Source organism: Magnolia sinica, chromosome 2 (genome assembly GCF_029962835.1).
Source record: "Magnolia sinica isolate HGM2019 chromosome 2, MsV1, whole genome shotgun sequence".
Classification (NCBI taxonomy): domain Eukaryota; kingdom Viridiplantae; phylum Streptophyta; class Magnoliopsida; order Magnoliales; family Magnoliaceae; genus Magnolia; species Magnolia sinica.
In genome coordinates, this window is record NC_080574.1 from 28281540 (window position 1) to 28301872 (window position 20333).

General features: G+C 38.7%; 1 protein-coding gene across 5 annotated transcripts in view; it reads right to left on the minus strand.

Annotated features, from left to right (window-relative positions):
• The window catches only part of LOC131236818 (ADP-ribosylation factor GTPase-activating protein effector protein 2-like), a 28536-nt gene extending 15539 nt beyond the window's left edge, over nucleotides 1–12997 (minus strand). For 3 of the 5 annotated variants that reach the window (XM_058234282.1, XM_058234281.1, XM_058234280.1), the window contains exons 1-9: nucleotides 12753–12997; nucleotides 11048–11106; nucleotides 10161–10251; nucleotides 9322–9376; nucleotides 9102–9192; nucleotides 7930–8491; nucleotides 6171–6360; nucleotides 5965–6072; nucleotides 5651–5843 (exon numbers count right to left, since the gene is read on the minus strand). In XM_058234282.1, the coding sequence (XP_058090265.1) occupies nucleotides 5966–6072; nucleotides 6171–6360; nucleotides 7930–8491; nucleotides 9102–9192; nucleotides 9322–9376; nucleotides 10161–10251; nucleotides 11048–11106; nucleotides 12753–12803 (1206 nt within the window). In that variant the 5' untranslated portion in view covers nucleotides 12804–12997 and the 3' untranslated portion in view covers nucleotides 5651–5843; nucleotide 5965. The remainder of the gene's footprint in view (nucleotides 1–5650; nucleotides 5844–5964; nucleotides 6073–6170; nucleotides 6361–7929; nucleotides 8492–9101; nucleotides 9193–9321; nucleotides 9377–10160; nucleotides 10252–11047; nucleotides 11107–12752) is intronic. The other 2 variants (XM_058234283.1, XM_058234284.1) reach the window with 2 other exon arrangements.
• Nucleotides 12998–20333: the final 7336 nt, after the last annotated feature.

The window sequence follows — 20333 nt, forward strand, 5'->3', positions numbered from 1 at the left end:
CATGGTTCATGGAAGATCATTATTAGCTGGAACGTCAAATTTGATGAGGGTTCCTTATTTCAGAAAGATGAGCAAAAGGAAACGGAAAATTCAGTTGTTGATGTGGAATTAGATAAGCATGAGACACTTGAGAAACCTAAGTCGCAGGTTGAGGTACAGGAAGAGGTGGAGCCGCCACTTGTCAGGAGAAATCCACCGAGGGATTACAGTTTGCCGTTGAGATATATGAATGACTCTAATGTTGCATTTGCTCTCATTACAGATGAGGGAGATCTATCTACTTTCCAGGAAGCTTTAGAAGATAAAGATGCAAAAAAGTGGATGGTAGTTATGCATGAAGAGATGAATTCTTTGTATAAAAAACAAACGTGAGATCTAGTTGAGTTGCTCATTGGGAGAAAAGAGATCGGGTACAAGTGGATATTTCGAAAGAAATTGGTTAGGTACAAGGCTAGATTAGTAACGAAGGGATATGTTCAAAATGAAGGTGTCGACTTCAATGAGATTTTCGCGCCAGTAGTAAAGCAAGTATCTATCAAATTTGTAGTAAAGAAGGATCTTGTTTGCAGGTTGAAGAGGTTGTGGAACGGCCTGAAACTGTCACCTAGGCAATGGTATAAGAAGTTTAATTCTTTCATGTTGAACTAGAGTTTTAGTAGAAGTGAATTTAATCATTGTGTTTATTTTAGAGCAATGAGTGGCAGGGAATTCATCATTCTAGTGTTACATGTTGATGACATGCTTATTGCCAACAATAACATGTCTGAAATCAACATGTTGAAGGCTCAGTTATCTACAACGTCTGAAATGAAAGATTTGGGGGCTGCGAAGAGGATTCGTAGCATTCATATACATAGGAACAGGGAGAGGAGTAGGCTATGGTTGTCTCAGGAGGAGTATCTTGAGAAGGTTCTAGTCAAGTTCGAATTGAAAAAGGCAAAACTAGTAGCACTCCCTACGCTACCTACTTTCGGCTTTCTTTAGAATGGTCCTGCATCAGATGAAGAAAAGCAATGTCTCGTGTGCCCTACTCGAGCGCAATTGGAAGTCTTATGTATGTCATGGTCTGTACGCAAGGTGTTCCGTAACAGTATCGGTGGGTGTAATGGTGCCCACTGTTACCGATACAGATACGCCTCGTATCGACTGATACGGGGTGTGTAACGGTGCAATTTTTTTTTGTCAAAAAACTATGGAAAATATTCATTAAATCCGGAATTTTCTAAATATTCTAAATATGCATTCATTTATAATTTGGAACATGTTTATGATGGTGTAACAGTCTACTCTTTAGTGAGAATGCTATATCGGGTTGTCTGATGGATTTATGAACCTGGCAACCTGGAATTAATTGCAAAGCTTTTATATTTAGTTTTCTAACTATATAATATCTATATAAATTGACTATAATGAATGTAATACCAAAACATCTTATATTTTCAAGTTTTCCTTTTATTTATAGTATTAGTGCATTGCATACTTCGTGACTCACGTGCATTTTATTTCAATATATAGAGTATGGAGGCTTTTGTATCCTATTATGTAATTCATACACCTAACAATTTGATATCATTTTCCCTCATAAATCTTTAAAAAATTTAAAATTAAATTGAGGTAAATAGTGTTGTCGATTTGGGGCTGGTTTGGGGACCATTTGATACCCCAAACTAGCCTCAAATTAATGCAATCTATTGGCACTTATCCCACTAATGGATTGGTGGACATTTATTAGACAGTGAAAAATGAAAAATATCAAATGGTCTTAATCCAAAAAAACAAGTGTCCGCAAACTAATTGTGAAAATTGTAGGAGTTATTTAATTTTGGGATTGTGACTTAGCAATAATGGTCCCAAAATTTAATTGGTTAATGTTGAGTTAACATATACGTCATGTATAAATTTTTAGGGCCATGTACTAGGGTCCACTTGATTATGTATTATATATCCATGTCATCCATCCGTTTTGGCCACTCATTTAAGGGCATTGTTTAAAAAAAAAAAAAAAAAGATAAATCCAGATCTTAGGTGGACCACTAGTGGGCCAGGCAAGCCACCTCGATGTATTTGTATATCAATGCCATCAATCTGTTTTGCTAACTCATTTTAAGGCATGGTCCAAAAATTCAGGTATATCTAAATCTTCGGTGGACCACTAGTGAGTATCCCTTTAAAAGTGGGGCCCACCTCAATGCATTTGTTGTATATCCATATGGGCCATCCTTTTTGCCAACTTATTTTAGGGCTTAGTCCAAAAAATGAGGCTAATCCAAATCTTAGGTGAACCACAAAATAAGGATTTAACTCCCACCATTAAAATTTTCTTAAGACATTTTTTTTTTTGCATCAAGCTACTATTTGTGTTCTCCCTTCATCAAGGTCAAAGTCTATGCGACCTTATCAACAGGTTCGATGGAAAATAAACATTATAGTGGACGGCATGGATATACTACACATGAATCAAGGTGGGGCCCATGTAACAAAACAATGCAAGTGCACCATTGAGCGTGCACCGCAGAACATGTTAAAAAAGAAATTTGAAGTGCGTGGCCACACTGTCCATTCCTTTTTCCGATACCGAAATGAAAAAGGAGAGAAAGAGAGAGAGAGAGAGAGAGAGAGAGAGAGAGAGAAGAAGAAGAAGAAGGGCCGCACCCGTTACGGGCACCAAAAAGAGGGGGTGGCCGTTACGACCCCGTGACGCGTAACGATATCAACCGTTACCATTATGTATCGGCCATTACAGCCGAAACGTAACCGATTTTCAATACCCTGTCTATGCGAGACCAAATATTTCACATGCAGTTGGGTGTTGTGAGCATATACATGTCAAATCCCGGCAAGCAACATTGAGAAGCGGTGAAATGGTTACTTCGGTATATATATGGTATGACGGACTTGTGCTTCAAAGATTTAGAGGAGAGACTCAAAAGCTATATTGATTCGGATTATGCAGGGAATGTGGACAATAAAAGGTCTACTTTCGGTTACTCATTTATGCTACCACGTAGAACTATTAGTTGGATGTCTAAGCTTCAATATGGGGTTGCACTTTCCACTACCAAAGTTGAATAAATGGCGGTGACGGAGGCATTCAAGGAAGCTATTTGGTTGAAAATGGATGATGAATGAGTTGAGGCTTTAGTAGAAAGTCGTGCCTATGCATTGTGATAGCGAAAGCGCAATTAATTTGGCGAAGAACTCAATATATCATTCCCAAACTAAGCACATTGATGTTTGTCATCACTTTATCTAGCAGATGCTAGAAGGATATATTACTCTTGAGAAGATTCACACCAGTGAGAATCCGACGGACCTACTTATGAAGGTCGTTCCTATAGAGAAGTTCAAGTTTTGCTCGACTTCTCTAGGCTTGGCAAGAAAGGCAAAAAGACAGAGTGTGCATGAAGCGATGATGATAATGCTTAGAAGAAGATTGGCAAGGCAAGGAAGTGATTTTACTATCAAGGTAGAGATTGTTAAAATTGTGGCACCAAAATCACTATGGGTATTCACTTTTATGAGCCCGTACAACCCATGTTTCACATGCTAATAAGGCCCAAGTGTTAGTGGACTCTTGGAGGGGTATTTTTGACATTTCCCTCTTGAAATGGTGGCTTTTAAGGTAAGTTATGTTAGGGTTAAGAGAGAGTTACGATTTTTTTGTTGTTTTTTGGCATTTTAAGAGCCTCCAAGGGGAGAGAACTATGGTTTTTTTGCTGTAAGTTCTCTCCATCCTTATAATCTCCTCCAAATAGTAGATTGATCGTCGCTTTGTGTCGTGGTTTTTTTCCCGCAGCGGTTTTCCACGTAAAAATCGTGGGTTCTCTATGTAGTTGCTTGGATTTTTCGTTTTCTCCTGTTCGTTTCAATCCAAATTAAGGTGCTTCTCCAGGGCCGGTTCTCCAACACTACTTGCAGTCAGTGTTCGAAATATCGGTATCGTGTTACATATCACACCCTTGGGATACGGATACATATCGGTTATTGCATGGGATATATCGGTTGTATCACGTAATGTATCGTTGCTTTTGGAAACATGGGGAAACATTGGGAAATTGGTCAAATTTTTCAATGAAACTTCAGTGATTGTTAAAAAAGACATCAATATACACTTATAAATCAAAACATTACAAAAAAAACAAGTACGCGTAATTTATTTATTTATTTGTATGGAATCCTAATCTATGCGTTTTCTAATTGAATTGATGCAAATAAATTCAAAGTCTATTCATATAATTTATAAATGTAAGAAGACATGTGGAAACAAAAGCAATACATTCAAAAGCAAAAGAAGAATCACTAGATCAGGTTACATACTTGTTTGATTTTATGTTTAGATACAAAGATTGCAACCAATTTGCGAGAAATTGTGGAATTTTGATTGTTTTAAAAAAAAAAATTTCCGCAACTCGGCCAATCTCCTCCAAATCTCAAAATCGAAGCCCCCAATCTAAAAATTAACAATTTGAACATTGTTTGCAGTTATTTAATAAAGACAGCTCATGTGTCAACCTAGCTAATGTGTAGAACCCTGCATAAAGGACTTCATTGTGAAGATGAAGTGGCACAAAGATCAGGTTCACGGGCTCCCGTTTCACTTGAATGTAGATGATTGGCATGAATTTTTGAATCCATCCATTCTTTTGTAAATGGGCGGCTGGCCCAATGAGTGGATGGGACTCATTTTGGTGCCAGATCATCTGCATGGCAGGGTCCATCTTATGCATGGCTTAGATGTCCTGCACACATTCCAGGTTGTCAAGTGCGTCACATGCATGTGGACTACATGTTCCAGAACATAAGCAAAATAAATTCCTTTTGGATACCATAGTTCGATAACCCAAAAACTCAACCTGACTCAAATCGACTCAATATTTAATAACCAAACGAGACATGATGAAATTAATAACATATGGAAGGTATGAGTATAAATAACAGCTTCATCTGTCATGAAAACAATGCATGGCAAGGTGAGACGCATGCTTTGATTTTTTTTTTACTAAAAGTCCATTTGACTCGATGAGTGACTCAGTACGAGTCACGCAAAGTTGTGTAGAGTCAATTGGGAAATCGACTCAACGAATCTTGGCAAGTCAGAACCGTGTCTCGCTTGCCAGCAAGTTTCTTAGTGACTTGACACAAATCCCACTAAATCGAGTTGACTCAGCTGAGTTTCAAGTCGAGTCACCAAATTTTAGAACTATGGTGAATACATGGCCTATATCCTATCTTATATTATCTTCTTCATAAGCAGCGAGTCCAACAAAGCCTGATTGGTTGATGTTGTACCATTAACAATATGCTACTGTTGCATTAACAACCAGTCATCAATTGATATAAAATGGACATTCTGGCTTTGGTTTGGACTACAATAAGCATCAGTTGTAAACTGTTTCATGCACAATTGCATTAGCTCTGATGATTCTTCAATGAATAAGAAAATAAAGCAGCAATTTGAGAAAATGAGCATATGCCTCACTTATGTGTTCTGCATACAAATACCACGAGTCACTGAAATGTTTGAGGAAAGCAGGTCAATCTCAACAGCATTTTAAAGGAGACAAAAGATCCAAAACCACCCCACTTTTGAAGGACATACTTCCTATTGCTTTAAAATCATATGAACATCCAAAGAAATACAGAGATGCACCTTTTTCAAGAGGTTCATGACATCGTCATCCTTCATGTCCTTCATTTCTTCACTGTGGGCTGGTGGGTTGGCTGTGCTATCTCATGAATCTTCAAATGCATCTTCTACCCTTGACAATGGACAAACTTGTGATTTATTTTACAGGTTCAGCTTTCAGTGAAGAAGCTGCTCCGTCTGCGGCTGCCGATTGCCACTTTAGAGTATGCATTAGGAAGAAATTCAGCTCTTAGAACTAGTTTGGACAAACAAATAGACCAGAATAATGGAAAATGAGAAGCATCATATGAGGCAGTGTGATGCGGCTGGATGCTTACACTAGAATTTTGCCCAAGAATTTCCAATTGGAGAAGATGCACTGGTGCCATTCCCATTTGGGATTGATTTTACAGCCACAGCTTCTAGGGATGTGCATGGTCCTGCAGCTGCAGATTTCAATGTAACAATATGCACACGTAGGAAGGTGATGGGTTCCAAAATTAAGTTAGACAAGAAATAAGGAAAAAATCATAATCACGCGTACATTCAAATCTTGCCCAGTTGTCCAGTGAAGATGATACAGTGACATTCTCTTTTGGGGCTTCCGAAGAAAGCAAGTCGATGAGATCAACAGTTAAATCAACGTTTGGTATAGGAGTTTTCAATACGGACTCCATTGTCTGTGGTGGATGCCCTGGGGGCAAGAGATTTGGCACCTTCATATCTGAGGAACCCTGTAAAGGCATGAATCATTTCAGGTAATTGCTTCTAAAAAATCTTTCGAGTTTCAGGTTTCTTATGAGGCATTGAGAGAAATTATTTCCATGATTCAGGGACTACTATGACGATTCATGCAATTTTAATTTACCTTTTTGGTGCATGTATTAAATCAAATACACCAACTTAACCTCTTCATCCTTCTGATTATCCATTTTATCATTCATAATGTTTGTTTTGGTTTGATAGTCTGCATGACCATATGACGTTTGTTTTTATTTTAGCCAGAATTTGCATAAAATGGTCATGGTTGACATGATATATATTGACATAGGTGTTCATATGCTTGTTTTTGTAACAAACAAAAGGATTAAGGTATTTAAATGCTCTTTTTTTTTTTTAAACTAACTGAAGGATTAAGGTGTTTATACGCTTGGTGTTAAATGGCTACATTGCGCTAATTTTGAGGGCCTATGAGAAGAAGAAAGATGGAAGAGAGAAACATTGTGTGTGTGTGTGTGTGTGTGTGTGTGTGTGTGTGTGTGTGTGAGAGAGAGAGAGAGAGAGAGAGAGAGAGAGAGAGAGAGAGAGAGTGCGTGTGTGTGTGTGTGTGTGTGAGATGCTTAGGGTCTTATTACATGGACTTGGGCAACTATCAACCTTTCAACACTCCCCCTCAAGTTAGAGCATCCTAATGAGGCCTAGCTTCGAACAAGGGCTAACATAATCAAACCTAAGAAAGAAAGAAATTCTTCTTCAATACTTAGAAAGGTATTGCAGTTATGGGGTGCGCACCAGTTGTACCAGTACCACCATAAGCTTGCAATGATACTGGACAAATGTGGGGCCCACGTGATGTATGAAGGCCATCTAACCATCCACCAGATGCATTAACACATATTACCCCCAGGTGGCAAAAATAATTGATCAAACATTCAAGCGGGCCATAACACAGAGAATAATGTGAGAGGGGACGCCCACCCTTGATATACAGAAGGGTCCATCTGAATTTCAAAACAGCTTGATTTTCAATCTAATCCTTCATCCAGACCACATGAAGAATATGAATGAACTGGAGTTCATATACACAACACAGTGATACCTCCACCCAAAACAAGGGTGGATATTACCCTTTAACATGCTCCATGTGGTGTGGCCCACTTGATTCAAAGATCAAACTGATTTTTGGGCCTTAGGGCTAACATGCGCTGATGCATATGATGGACAGGTTAGATTTTATGCATGCATCATGTGGGCTCCGCATATGCCCAGTACCACTATAGCTTAGAGTGTACCAGAACACCATTGGAGCACACCCCTTCAGTTGTAAGGTAGGTTGTATTGGATCAGGTAATGGAACTCAAGTCGTTTGATGCAAAATTGTTGTAGAAATACTTTTAAAATAGTAAGAATGCCCAAAGAGTTTTCTTCTTCCTCAGCATATATGACCATGGAATCCAAACAAAACTAATTAATGATAATCATAATCATAAAAGAGCAGGAAGAGTAACACAAACGTATGTATGTATGAAAGTGATAAAACTAACCAATGCCCAGTAAGTAATCACTAAAACCATCACATTTACCTGATGAAATTTTGAGTCAGTTCTTGCATTGGTCACTTGTGGCATGGACATAGTAGGAATCTCTGCCTCAAGAGAGGATTTCCTTGAATGGTTATTAGAATGCCCATTACTGTGCCTACCAGGAATGTCTGCCTCATGAGAGGATTTCCTTGAATGGTTATTAGAATGCCCATTACTGCGCCTACCAGGAATTTCTGCCTCAAGAGAGGATTTCTTTGAGTGGTTAGAATGCCCATTACCACCCCAAGCAGGAAGGATTGCCTCAAGAGAGAATTTCCTTGCGTGGTTAGAATGCCCAGTACTGAGCCTACCAAGAATGTCTGCCTCAAGAGAGGATTTCCTCGAGTGCTTAGAATGCCCAGTACTGCGCCTACCAGGAACGTCTACCTCAAGAGAGGATTTCCTTGAGTGGTTAGAATGCCTAGGAATGTCTGCCTCAAGAGAGGATTTCCTTGAGTGGTTAGAATGCCCTGACCCTGACTCGTCATTGGAGCTCCACTCTTCTCCTAATTTATGGGGTGACTGCGCTGCTTTCTTTGGGACCCATCTTTTCTCCTCATACCTGAAAAATATGGTGAGGATGAATATAGCATGGAATATAAAGTTTCCGGCCTTCCATAACTAGTTACAGAGCCATAAATGAAAGTTTATTGCATCGAGCCCCAGGACATTAGCATTCAGGATCTATAATCTGGATAGGCTAGATAGGGATAACACAAGAGCTTTGTTAAGTGCACACGTGTGTGCAATGAAGCTTATGTACACACCACACATGTCAGCATGGCGCAATAGATCCGAGGTCCAATCCATCCATGAGAAAGGCACCACTATATTGATTTCCCAGCCCAAGAATCAGGTTGATCCACTGCTCAGGTGGGCCACATTTTGCAAAACAGATGTATGGCTATAAAAATTAAAAAAAAACTTGGCTAGAGTTTTCTAACCCATCCTGTTTCCAGTATGGGACCGACATGCTGAGTGGACCGGATTTATTTTTGGAAAATATGTAGAAGGTTGGACCAACCTTATGGATGGATCAAATCTCGCACCACTGCCTGTACATGAGCTCTATGCACACACCTGAGTGCTTAGCAATGCTCGTCTGTGTCTGTTGCAGCAAGCAACATTTAATAAATTGAGAATGAAAGTGCAAGATCCTTTCGAGAACATACTTTGCACGGATGAAGCATTCAGTCCCAACTATTTCAGAATTTGGCAGTAGTTCTGCTTCCCAATAGCTGTTGGACTTCACATTACCCATGGCTACACAGAAGGTGCACAGCTTAAAATTTGATTGCGCCAAGCTAGGAAAGACAGCTTTCTCAAAGTGGAATAGAAGCAAATAACATTTTGATTAGTAAAATTCAAGAAAAGAATCAGATGTATTCTTACATTGCATCAAGGCAACCTGCTCTGGCAACCATGTATCTAATGTAGCAGACCGGACCTGCATGGTATATTAAGATTGTAATCTATTATTCAAGAAACAGACTATGAAACGGGACAAAAACAGAAAGCAACCACATGAGCGTTCTTGACTTTCTTGCCATTGAAAAAAAAACTGTCGCTAAAAAATATCATGAATTTCAGTATTTGCAAATTGCCAAAAGACGAATGATGCTCAAATGATACACAAGTTGAAAACGGTTGGCAATAGGTAGACCTCTTTTGGAAACCCTCAAGGGAAAGAGTATACATCAATGGAGGAACATCAAGACTTCCAATGTTTGCAGTGGCTAGAGAAATGTCAAGATCCAGGGCTAGATAATGGAGATAGATCCACATATTCAGGTGTCCTAGAAAAACTGGGATCCTATTGATCATGTAGTCCTCCATGAGCCATACCTCCTCTCCTTACAGCTAGCAGTTCAGTAGACCGAATCAATACAGAACCCAGATGACTAATATGCAAGCAAGCACAACCAATGGATTTGTCGCCATTGTGAATTAATTATTTCATAGCCCACAAAGCTATAATGAAGGATCTGACGTTTCCAGATCAGATAAAGTCAACACCCTTGGAAATTCTTTTTGGCAGATAATAAGAAGACCGATCAGAGTAGAAAGAAATAATCTGACTTGTATTGAAAATAATCAATAACAGGCACTGCTTGAACTTTTTAAGGTTCTACACCCATTATATTTCCACACTGGGAATGACTATCCCATTCGTTGATAGTGTAGTGTTGAAAGAACTTAAAGAAGGAGAACATGAGCTAAAGAGTTTATACCTTGGATATATGCACTCCAAGACTGCGATGTATACCAGAACATTGCATGCAAATAAAGATCCCTAGGTTCACGCTTGCCCATCGTGGGGCCCTGCAGTAAAGATTTTTATTATTATTTATTTTTAAAGAGAATCAAAAGAGGGGTAATTCCACAGTAATTGACTTGAAACTCCATAGCGATGAAAAGAAACATGAGAAAACTGCAGGGGGTGCCAATACAAAATCCCAAAGCTATATGCAGTTGCAGGGACAATCGTTTCAAACATTAGCTTCAAAAAATAATATACGCAGACAAAATACCCATCTCGTGAAGACTATTAAAACTTCAAAACAGATAAGTTCTTGTTCTATTTTTATCACACCTTTAAGATGAGAAGAAAATAGAGAAATTGGAGAAAATCACAAGAACTCTCTAGAACCAAATACTTATTTTATTTTTAAATCTAATCCTAAGGATCAGCCTTCAATGTAAGAAAGAAAAGAAAAAAAGAAAAAAAAAATAAAAAATCCAATCGTAACGGTCAGCCTTCAATGTAAAAATTTCCAGCAGTCACGGTGCGTTTGGTTTCACCAAATATCAAGAAATTTCATGATATTTTGCACCAAGCTAATTAATCATGAAATTTCATGATCTTTGGTGCAACCAAATGCACTCTAAACCTGCATGTAGAATCAAGATATTTATAACCTTTACAAATCTATTCTTGAATCAGACAGGGGTAACACAAATAGTCACCATTCGATCGCTAATCAAACAGATACTGGCATGATTTGTCCATATAAAATACAATACTCGTGGGAAAAAAAATGTTTCAAAACATGAAATAACAGCTAATATTGAAATTTGCTTTAACCATCCAAACAGGAATGTCAACTGATTTACATACTTGTTACTACAATCAGCACACACCCTATTTTCTGGCAACCTCATAAGACCCTCCAATATCTGCACACAACAACATTTCAAACCATGAGAGATTATCTGGACTGCCAAACTACACTTACCCAGAAATGAAAAAAAAATAAAAAGCTGCAACTAAGCTAAAATGAGGACCAAAGAGAGCTTAACAATCAGAGCTAGTGAAAAGGTGAGGTAAATGCATGAAAAGCAGAAATTTTAAAGCTATGTTGTACAGAGTACAAGCATTCTAAAACAGCAGACATGCATTTATACAAGATTTAAGGTACAACCAGCTCAGTCAGACCTGTCCATTGTATGTTCTAGTAATTCATACAAGCCAAAGTGGTGAACTAATCTGAGCCACTAAATCAACTCTTCCATTTCTGATTCAGTAATCGGGACAGGACAACAATCTGTTGATTATATAATCAAAGAAGCTGTGTTTGTTTATAAAGCAGACTCTGGGGGTAGTTCTGCTGAAGCAATCCAACGGATGTTACTAGCACAATGAAGAAATCAAATTCAATAAGTGCAGAAATGGAGCTTTGGAATTAAAATTGCAAAATGCAAGCCAACATTGAGAGATCTAGAAACTCATCATAGTAGGATGTTGAATCCTACTCTTGCTACTGTGTCCGAGATCCACTCTGTTCATCAGGTGGGCCCCACCATTTATGTGCCATTGCCCAAAAACCAGGCCAGTCCAGCCATCAGGTGGGTGACATGTGTACATTGGATGTGGACCACTGTCATTTTCTCCAACCCTCCTATTTTTCGTTCCTACATATTGGACCCGATCTGGACTTTTCATCAGATGGGCCCCACCATTTATGGTGCAAAAACCAGGCTGGTCCACTCAGGTGGGTGACATCTATATATTGGATGTTGACCGCAGTCGTTTTCTCTAACCTTCTAATTTTTCTTTCCTACAGATTGGACCCGATCTGGACTGTTCATCAGGTAGGCCCCACTGTTTATGTGCTATGGCGCAGAAACCAGGCCGGTCCATTCATCAGGCGGATGACATGTGTACATCGCAGTGGAACACGGTCATTTCCTCCAACCTTCCTATTTTCATCCGTACACATTGAACCCAATCCAGGCTGTTCATCAGGTGGACCCCACCATTAATGTGCCATGACCCAAAAACCAGGCCAATCCAGTCATCAGGTGGCTAACACATGTACATAGGATGCGGACCACGCTCATTTCACTAACCTTCCATGTTTCTTTCCGTACAAGGTGTACCACCCACCTGATGACTTTTGGGCCATGGCAAAGGCATACTGGGGCCCACCTGATGAACAACCAGGATCTTGTAACAAGTTCCACATTGTAAAATCGAAACAGAGAAAACAGAGTTTCAAATTCTAAATGCACCCCATCTATCCATTTCATCCATTAAAGAATTCATAAATACTATATAACCCAACAATTAGCTGAAAATATCCAATCTGCCATTGCCAAACACTAGAAATCTTCAAAACTCCTAACAACGCGAAAAATTCAGTAATTCGGGTTTTCATTGGAAGGTTAGAGAAAAATTCAGTTTTACCAATTCACCAATATCGGAATTTTCATTGGAAAAAGGTCATGAGTGGCAAATAAATTACGAAAATACCAAAACGATGGAAAAGGTGGTGGGAAGGGATGGGTAAATGAAGGAGAAATGAGGGGTAGAAAATAAGGACCTTGGTGTGTTTGGCATTGAGCTCTTTGGTGACGTGCGCCTTCTCGTTCATGGTTGCTTTTTTTTTTTTTCTTCGCTTTCAAGGGTAGTTTCGGAATGGAAGAAAATGGAGCGAGGAAGGCAAGAAACGACCGATCTTCGCCTTCGCTCGTCCAAAGGAGATGAGAAAGGAATTCCGTTTTCGTTTTATATATATATAAAGAGAGAGAAAGAGAGGAAAGCGTTGAAAAGTCAGAAGTCCTTCGATTCCGCGCCAAATGGCGGATGTATTTTGCTTTCTGAACACGGATCCAGTACAAAGATCTGTATGTTAAGGTTAAGCTACAACGCTGTGTGTGGGGCCCGTTATAGTGTATGAATAAAATCCAATCTGTCAATTACCTTTTACTCATCATTTAGGAATAGTATTTTAAAAAAAAAATTTAATGATGTTCATGTGATGAGCGCCAAATTTTTAATGGATCAGATGAAATATGAAATATGTTGGGCCCCACAAATAATGTAGAGGGTATTGAATGGTAAGCGTTCCATCCCAACTGTTCCCTTTGTATGGTCTAGATAAATGTTAGATATGCCAGATTGTGGATCACGGTAAGGAAGTGAAGGGACTCACGTGATGGACGGATCGGATGTTGCAAAAACTTGATTTTTCTAACGGTCGGCGGAGTGCGCACCCACGAGGTTATGATGTATGTAGATCGACTCAAATCCAATCGTCCAAAATCTGGACCCGCTGAGGATGGGCCAACGATCAACCTGAGCACGTGAAATCTTGATCATTCGTTTGACGGTCGTCATGTGGACGGTTTAAAAGAAAGGGATTTTGAAAGTACACAAGAAAAAAGAAGTTTAATATATTATGAAGTAGCCCAATTTTCGGGTCCTTGCTCTTGCTCCGGTAGTACACTCCTAGGAGTTTCAACAACTGGTCAAGGGTTCCCGTACCAATAGGTGGTGAAATTTTTTCTCTCTTTTCTGTTGATTTCATGGAGCTTTTTTTATATTTTCAAATATCTCTCGAGGACCCACCACCACATTTTTCAGCTACATTTCCTAGCATACGTTTATTGCCATCAAATTTTCTAACATATGGGGTACTACCAACAACTTCTAAAGCCATAAAAAAGTGTTGTTTTTTAGTTCAACAATAGCTCTTATTAAATATCAAAGCCAATGGTATGTGGAAGACATTTTAAATAAAAATTTTATTTTATTTTTTTTTGTAAAATAGTATTTTCTTATATATGAAAACTAATTTTATAGTGAATGCATGACAACCTCGACCCTTAACTAGACGTGTACATGAGTCGAGCTTGGCATAGCTCAACTCGGCTCGACCACTTGTTGACCCAACTCAAACTTGGCTCAGCTCAATCCTCAAGCCTGACTAGTCAGCTTGGCTCGATTCGATTAGTAGTTCGGGCCAGTTCGAGCCGAGTTCATCTCTGCGGAATTTTCACAAACACATGGACTGTATCTTAAATTCTCACTGTTTGTAAAACAGTGGCAGCAGTTCTTATAGGTATTTCATCAAACACCTCGTAGGCAACATGAAAATCAAGAAAAAATGGTATTTGTTTCACATACATACCTTCCTTGTCACTAGCCGACACTTGGTTGGGTCATTTCATCAAACAGTTGGTTTGGATTTGGGCGAACGAATGGCCGAGAGGATTTGGGCAAACAGATTAGGGTTGGGCAAACGGGTTAGGATTTGAACGTTGGCCATTGGAGCTAGGGTTGGGTGAACGGGTAAGGATTTTTTTTTATATATATAAAAAAAACCTATATATACTCGACTCAAAAATCAATCCGGAGCGATCCGAACCTAACCAAGTCAAGTCGAACTCAATACCGAGTTGAGTCGAGTCGAGCTAGGTCCAACTCAGACTCAACTCAAAATGTTTCGAGCTCATTAAAATTGGCTCGACTTGGCTTGAACACGGTTTCAATCCGAGTCAAGTCGAGTTTTTCCGAGTCGATCCAAGTGAGCTAACGAGCTAACTTGACTCGTGTATACCTCTATCCTTAACACATGATAACTTTGACATCGATAACCTTGACCCTGACCCTTAACACTACAAGGACATCATCTGTAGGGCCCATTATCGAGTATGTGTTAAGAGTCGAGATTGTCATGTGTTAAGGGTCTAGTTTGTCATGTGTTAAGGATTGTGGGGCCCACCATGAGACAAGTGTTGAAAATCTACTTCGTCCATTGGATTCAAAATTTAATTTAATATCATGAGCCAAATTATAAGTTACATCCAAAAATTGTAGTCCCTAAGAAGTTTTCAATTGTATGTAGGTTTTCAATCTCACTATTTTCTATGGCAAAAGAATGAGTTACAACCATAAATAAGGTGGATCCCACCACAAGTAAATAGTTAGGAGCGAATGGGCACTGGCTAGTGCTATTGGTTTTTGTGAGCCATTGTGATATATATAATTTATGCATGCCGTCTATATCTCTTAACCAAAAAATTTAGAGCTTGAGCCCCAAAAGGAAGCAAATCAAAAGCTTAAATGGACTACACTACAAGAAAACTTCTAAGATCATTCATACACCATTTGTGAAGTCTACCATCGCATGTGTGTAATTCGCTCTATTCATTAACTTCGTAATTTCATGAAAGGTCATGGTTGGAAGCATGATCAACATCTACCAGTTACATGGCCTACGTCACAAGAAAATAGTTTATATCGAACGAATACTGTTATAGTTTATCATGTTTTGTGGCCTACACACAACTTGTCTGCAAGAAGTTAATATCTTCTCATATAAATAAAGGATTATAAAGACAATGAACAAATTGGATCTAGATTCTAATGGGCCCAATAACAAATTTCATACATGTTATTTCATTGGAATTGGATAATACATAACTTCTTCTTCACTCAAAATTTATACTTCTACTATTCAAAGATAGGGATAATTTGGTCCAAAAAACTTTTAAAAACCTGTCAATAGACTACTCATAATATTTTAGACCTCCTTTCTTTTGGGAGATTTTGATACCCCAAGGCTAGTACGGTCAAAATCCCTCAATCATTAGATGCCATTGGATTGGAGGAGCCCTTATCCCAAAATCCCCCCGTTATTCTATGAATCTATAACCAGGGATGATATCTAAAATCCGATGGCAGCTCTCTTTCAGTATTCTGCCATACTTTCATTGGCTTTGTCATTAATGCTGTTATTACGAAGCTTTCTTTCGAATCCTTGTATTCTATTGTCCCATCTGAACATTTTAAAAAGCAATGCAATTCATCTGATATTCTTACTCAGAATTGGTTATTTTTAATTCCATGGAGTCAAGACGGCGAAGTTTCAGTTTAAATCATTTGCATAGTGATGTCAAACGAGTCGCCGGCCAGCCACTTGGAGACTATTGCTTCCGTTCTTGGAAGGTGGAAGTTCCAAAGGCCATATACGAGTTCATTTTGCCGGGACCCACAAGCAAAAATGTACGAATGGTCAGGCCAGTTGCCCACACCGAATAGAGATCTAACAATCAATATTCTATAGATGAATGTGATGTTGGAGGAGATAAAGAATAGATTTTTGGACGCAAGAGTATTGCAAGTATAATGTGTTTTACACTCACGAGTACTGCCTGCCAGTAGAATGTTTTTGTATACTTGGAATTATGAAAGTGGATATTTGACGTAGAGCAGGTCACGGACAGTTTCATGGTCAAGATGGACTGGGCTGTGGATATTTGATGTAGAGCGGGTCGTGGACAGTTTCATGGCCAAGATGGACCAGAAGAGGCCCGATCGCAAACGGAAGTTATCCAGACCATTAGCACTCAAAGCGGATGTATCTCGCAAATCGGAATGAGCTATCGGACGTGCCATATATGATTTTGGGGTAGGACGAGCTACTTTAGCCACCCAATTCTGCTATGCCAGGTTGCCCATGCCGAATTTGTGAAATACCATCAGATCGACGGTCGAAATCCCATTTTATTTTCACTTTTACTATTTATAATAAGTTTTAGTTTGAGTATTTACTATTTATAATAAGTTTTAGTTTGAGTATAACTCTTCATCCTTTGAGCTTTAGGAGTTGTGCCCAACATGAAAAGTGCTTAAAACAATTAGGAAAACATCATGGTTTGGCCAAATAGGACACTTATTGTTTTTGGCAGAAAACCATGTGCACCAGTGGACATCATGACCTTCTATAAATAGTAAGTTTACTATTTATAGTAAGTCACAATTTCTAAGAATTTTAGTTGTTGTTTGATTATGAAACTTCTTCCATAGTTTAATATACCTTTCAAAGGGTTGTAAACTCGTTTATTTCATTCATCAATCAAATTACGAATTTTATAGAATTTATTTCTATTTTGCTTATTTCTTTCTCGAGGCGTTCAGAGAAGTTCCTTGGATTCGGAACAATTATCCCCTTAAAGAAGATGGTGCTCGACCTCACGTCCTTCCCCATGTCAATATTATAATGCTTTGAATTGTTGGAATGAAGGATTTCTCTTTTGCCTCCTACTATTACATGAACGTCCCTTTTTTATAGACTCTCGATGAAGAATCTACCTAAAAGATTAAATGTACCACAACTTTCTGTAAAGAGCATTAATTACTTAGAAAACTCAGAAGACACATTCTAGACTAGACAATACTTCTCAAATATTTTTTATTGTCAAATTATATTTTCAACATGTTGACCATCTAAAAGGCAATCTCGAAGGTTGACATTTTAACTTCACACATCAATGGTCAGAACCACCCTTTCACCGTGATGAGGAGATGGATCTCTCTGATCATCTTCCCATCCCTTCATATGGGCTCCACGGAACAGACTCATGAGTTTGAGACCGAATAGCAACTTGAACAAAAGGAACTCTCTGCATACAGGTCTTTGTTTGAAATGAAGGCCCTTACTAGAGGGACTAAAGGGTGTGTCATTCAGTACTTATCTTTTCCAAAATTCACTTGCCATCGCAATCCCTGATTGTATTCACATCTATCCTGGCTCAAGAGCTACAGGATCACCAGAAGGGCATTAATTCTGACGTTGGTATTTTCCTTCCCACTCCCCCAGCTGAAACCTGAACTGGTATAAACTAAACCCTTTCAAATAGTGCATGAGTCATTTATGGACCACAGAAGCTATTCTTTCATGACCACTTACCTCCGATGATATGTTCTGTTTTCATGGCACCTATTCAAACTATCCCAAGCTTCCGTCGTCACCCTGTTATTAGACCACTATCTATGCATGTACTTTCCACCTTGATTCTTGAATCTTTTGCTTCTTGGCTTCTATGTGCAGATAGAATATGGGCACTGCTGTTACAAATATATGTTCTCGTCTGGTTCTTTTTTGTTTTCCTAAGCAGTATGCATTTCGCCCATTTGATCAAGTGCCCTTCAGCTTATTGGGATTCTTGCCCCCTCTTATGTTCCACGACATGATTTTCATGACAAACAAACAGCACCCTCTTTTGTGTACTTTCTTAACTCATCAGCCCCATCCACCCTGAACCCCATTTTGAGATTTGCTCCTTTGCAAATGCTCACTTAGTGCTTCTAGGTTAGTATACAACATATGAACTACATGTAATCCATAAATCAAGCTTATTGCCTTTCGAATATGTAATTATCGTGGGTAGTTTGGAAACTGATTTAAGCTATTCTAATTGCATTAAGCAAATGTTAGTGGCGTTTCAGCACCTAAGATCATAAGATTGGTGTGGTTCTTTGTATGTGGCCAAATAGATGAACGGTCCATATCCTGTAAATGTGAGTGCTTGTTAACTAACTTAGACATTGGTGCTCATAGCACCAGGTCACACACATCAATGCTGGTATGCATGGGACACCCGAGCCATGTATCAGATCAGGTGGAACCAACAGTGTATTTCATTTCAGGCTGGTTAACTGTCATGTAGACCATACATTTTCTGAAAAATAAAAAAATAAAAAATGGATGGTCTAGAACAGTTTCAAGTTGCAAATTGTTTTGGTTCATCTGTTGTTTTCATATTTGTGGCCTATCTGACAGTCGAACAAACCTAGGTTTTTGGCCAGACAAATGATCTTCACTGGAGGTATGGTATGATAAATGGCTCAGATGGAATACGCACATACAAAGTCAGCTCCAGTGGGGCTATCAAACCTCAGTTACATTGAAATCACTTGAGAAAGGGAGAGAGAGGCACAAAATAAAAAATTAATTAATCAAACCATAAACCAGCAATTATTAAAACTCTCAACATAAGTGAAAATCCGAAAGACACGAATATCATGATTGAGCTAAACGAGCTATTAGCTATGATGACCGAAATTCAAATCGACCCAAGTTAACTATCCATCTAAAGCTTCCCTCAAAGTGAATTGATCCATGAAAATTTTTGTCATCTCAGGACACGATCATCAAATGTGTAGAATCCAATCTTGGCATTCCTTCCAAGAAATGGCATGATGGTCCATTCACCAAGGACCATTCAAGCAAAATTGTATCCAATGCAAGCTTTTAGGTCATGTTATATTGAATAGGTTATTTAGGTCATGCTATATATCTAACATTGGTTATCGTATTCCTTGTTTATCAACACCTAAAATAGAGAATAAAAATAAAAATAGAATGTAGCACATCTTGGGAATTGATATTGGTCAATGGAGATATCGTCATTGACACATGTGATACATGTAAGGCACTTGAAAAAATTAATGGTAGCATAGGGCGCATGAAATATAGACAGTGCAATGTGTGGCCATTGTGTTTCTACATCCACAAGATATCTTCATCCTTATTGGACCTTTTTAGTTAACATAGGCATCACGCCCTTGCTAACAGTCATATTTTGACTGCAATTACTTATTTTCTTAGTTTCCCATGTATAACTGGATTTAACAACTAGGGCAAGTTAGTCTGCCCAAACAGCTTGTGACAAACACAACTTTGCTTGCATCCAATGGCCCTTAAAATACAAGAAACACAAGCTCCCCATGCTTCAGCTTCTCCATAGCTTACATGCATGTAGAGAAGTAAACTAAAATCATTTAAAAAAGAAAAGAAAAAAAAAACAAAAACAAAAAAATCAATTCCAATCTCAAAAGTGATATTTTTTAACCACAGTGATTACACTGTGGAAATTGAAATATATTAATTTTTATGGGAATGATACGAATATACAAAGAAAATAGAAAATCTATAGAGATACTCGTCATAACAGAAATAAAAATACCCTAATTCCAGCATATTACTCTTATTGATGCAAAAATCTGGTTCACCCTCTTTAGACCTTCGAGTACCTGCACAGGAAGAAGACAAAGGAGACTCTAGCTAGAGCAGGGGACCCTCCGATGCCAAAGTCAGGATAAGAATCTGGGTCTTATAGTATTGAGAGGATTTGGGAGAGTTTTGCATACCTTTCACCCTTGGAGTGTCTCCCATTTATAGGAGAGGGACGATCTTGCCGTACAGGGAGATTTTATTGTAATCTGCTTACGAATGCTTCCCGATCCCGAAATCCTCGAGATCGGGAATCCTTTCACAAGATTTTCGGAACGGTATTTAAGCTTACACCATTTCTTCCTCGCTCGGCTCGGCCTT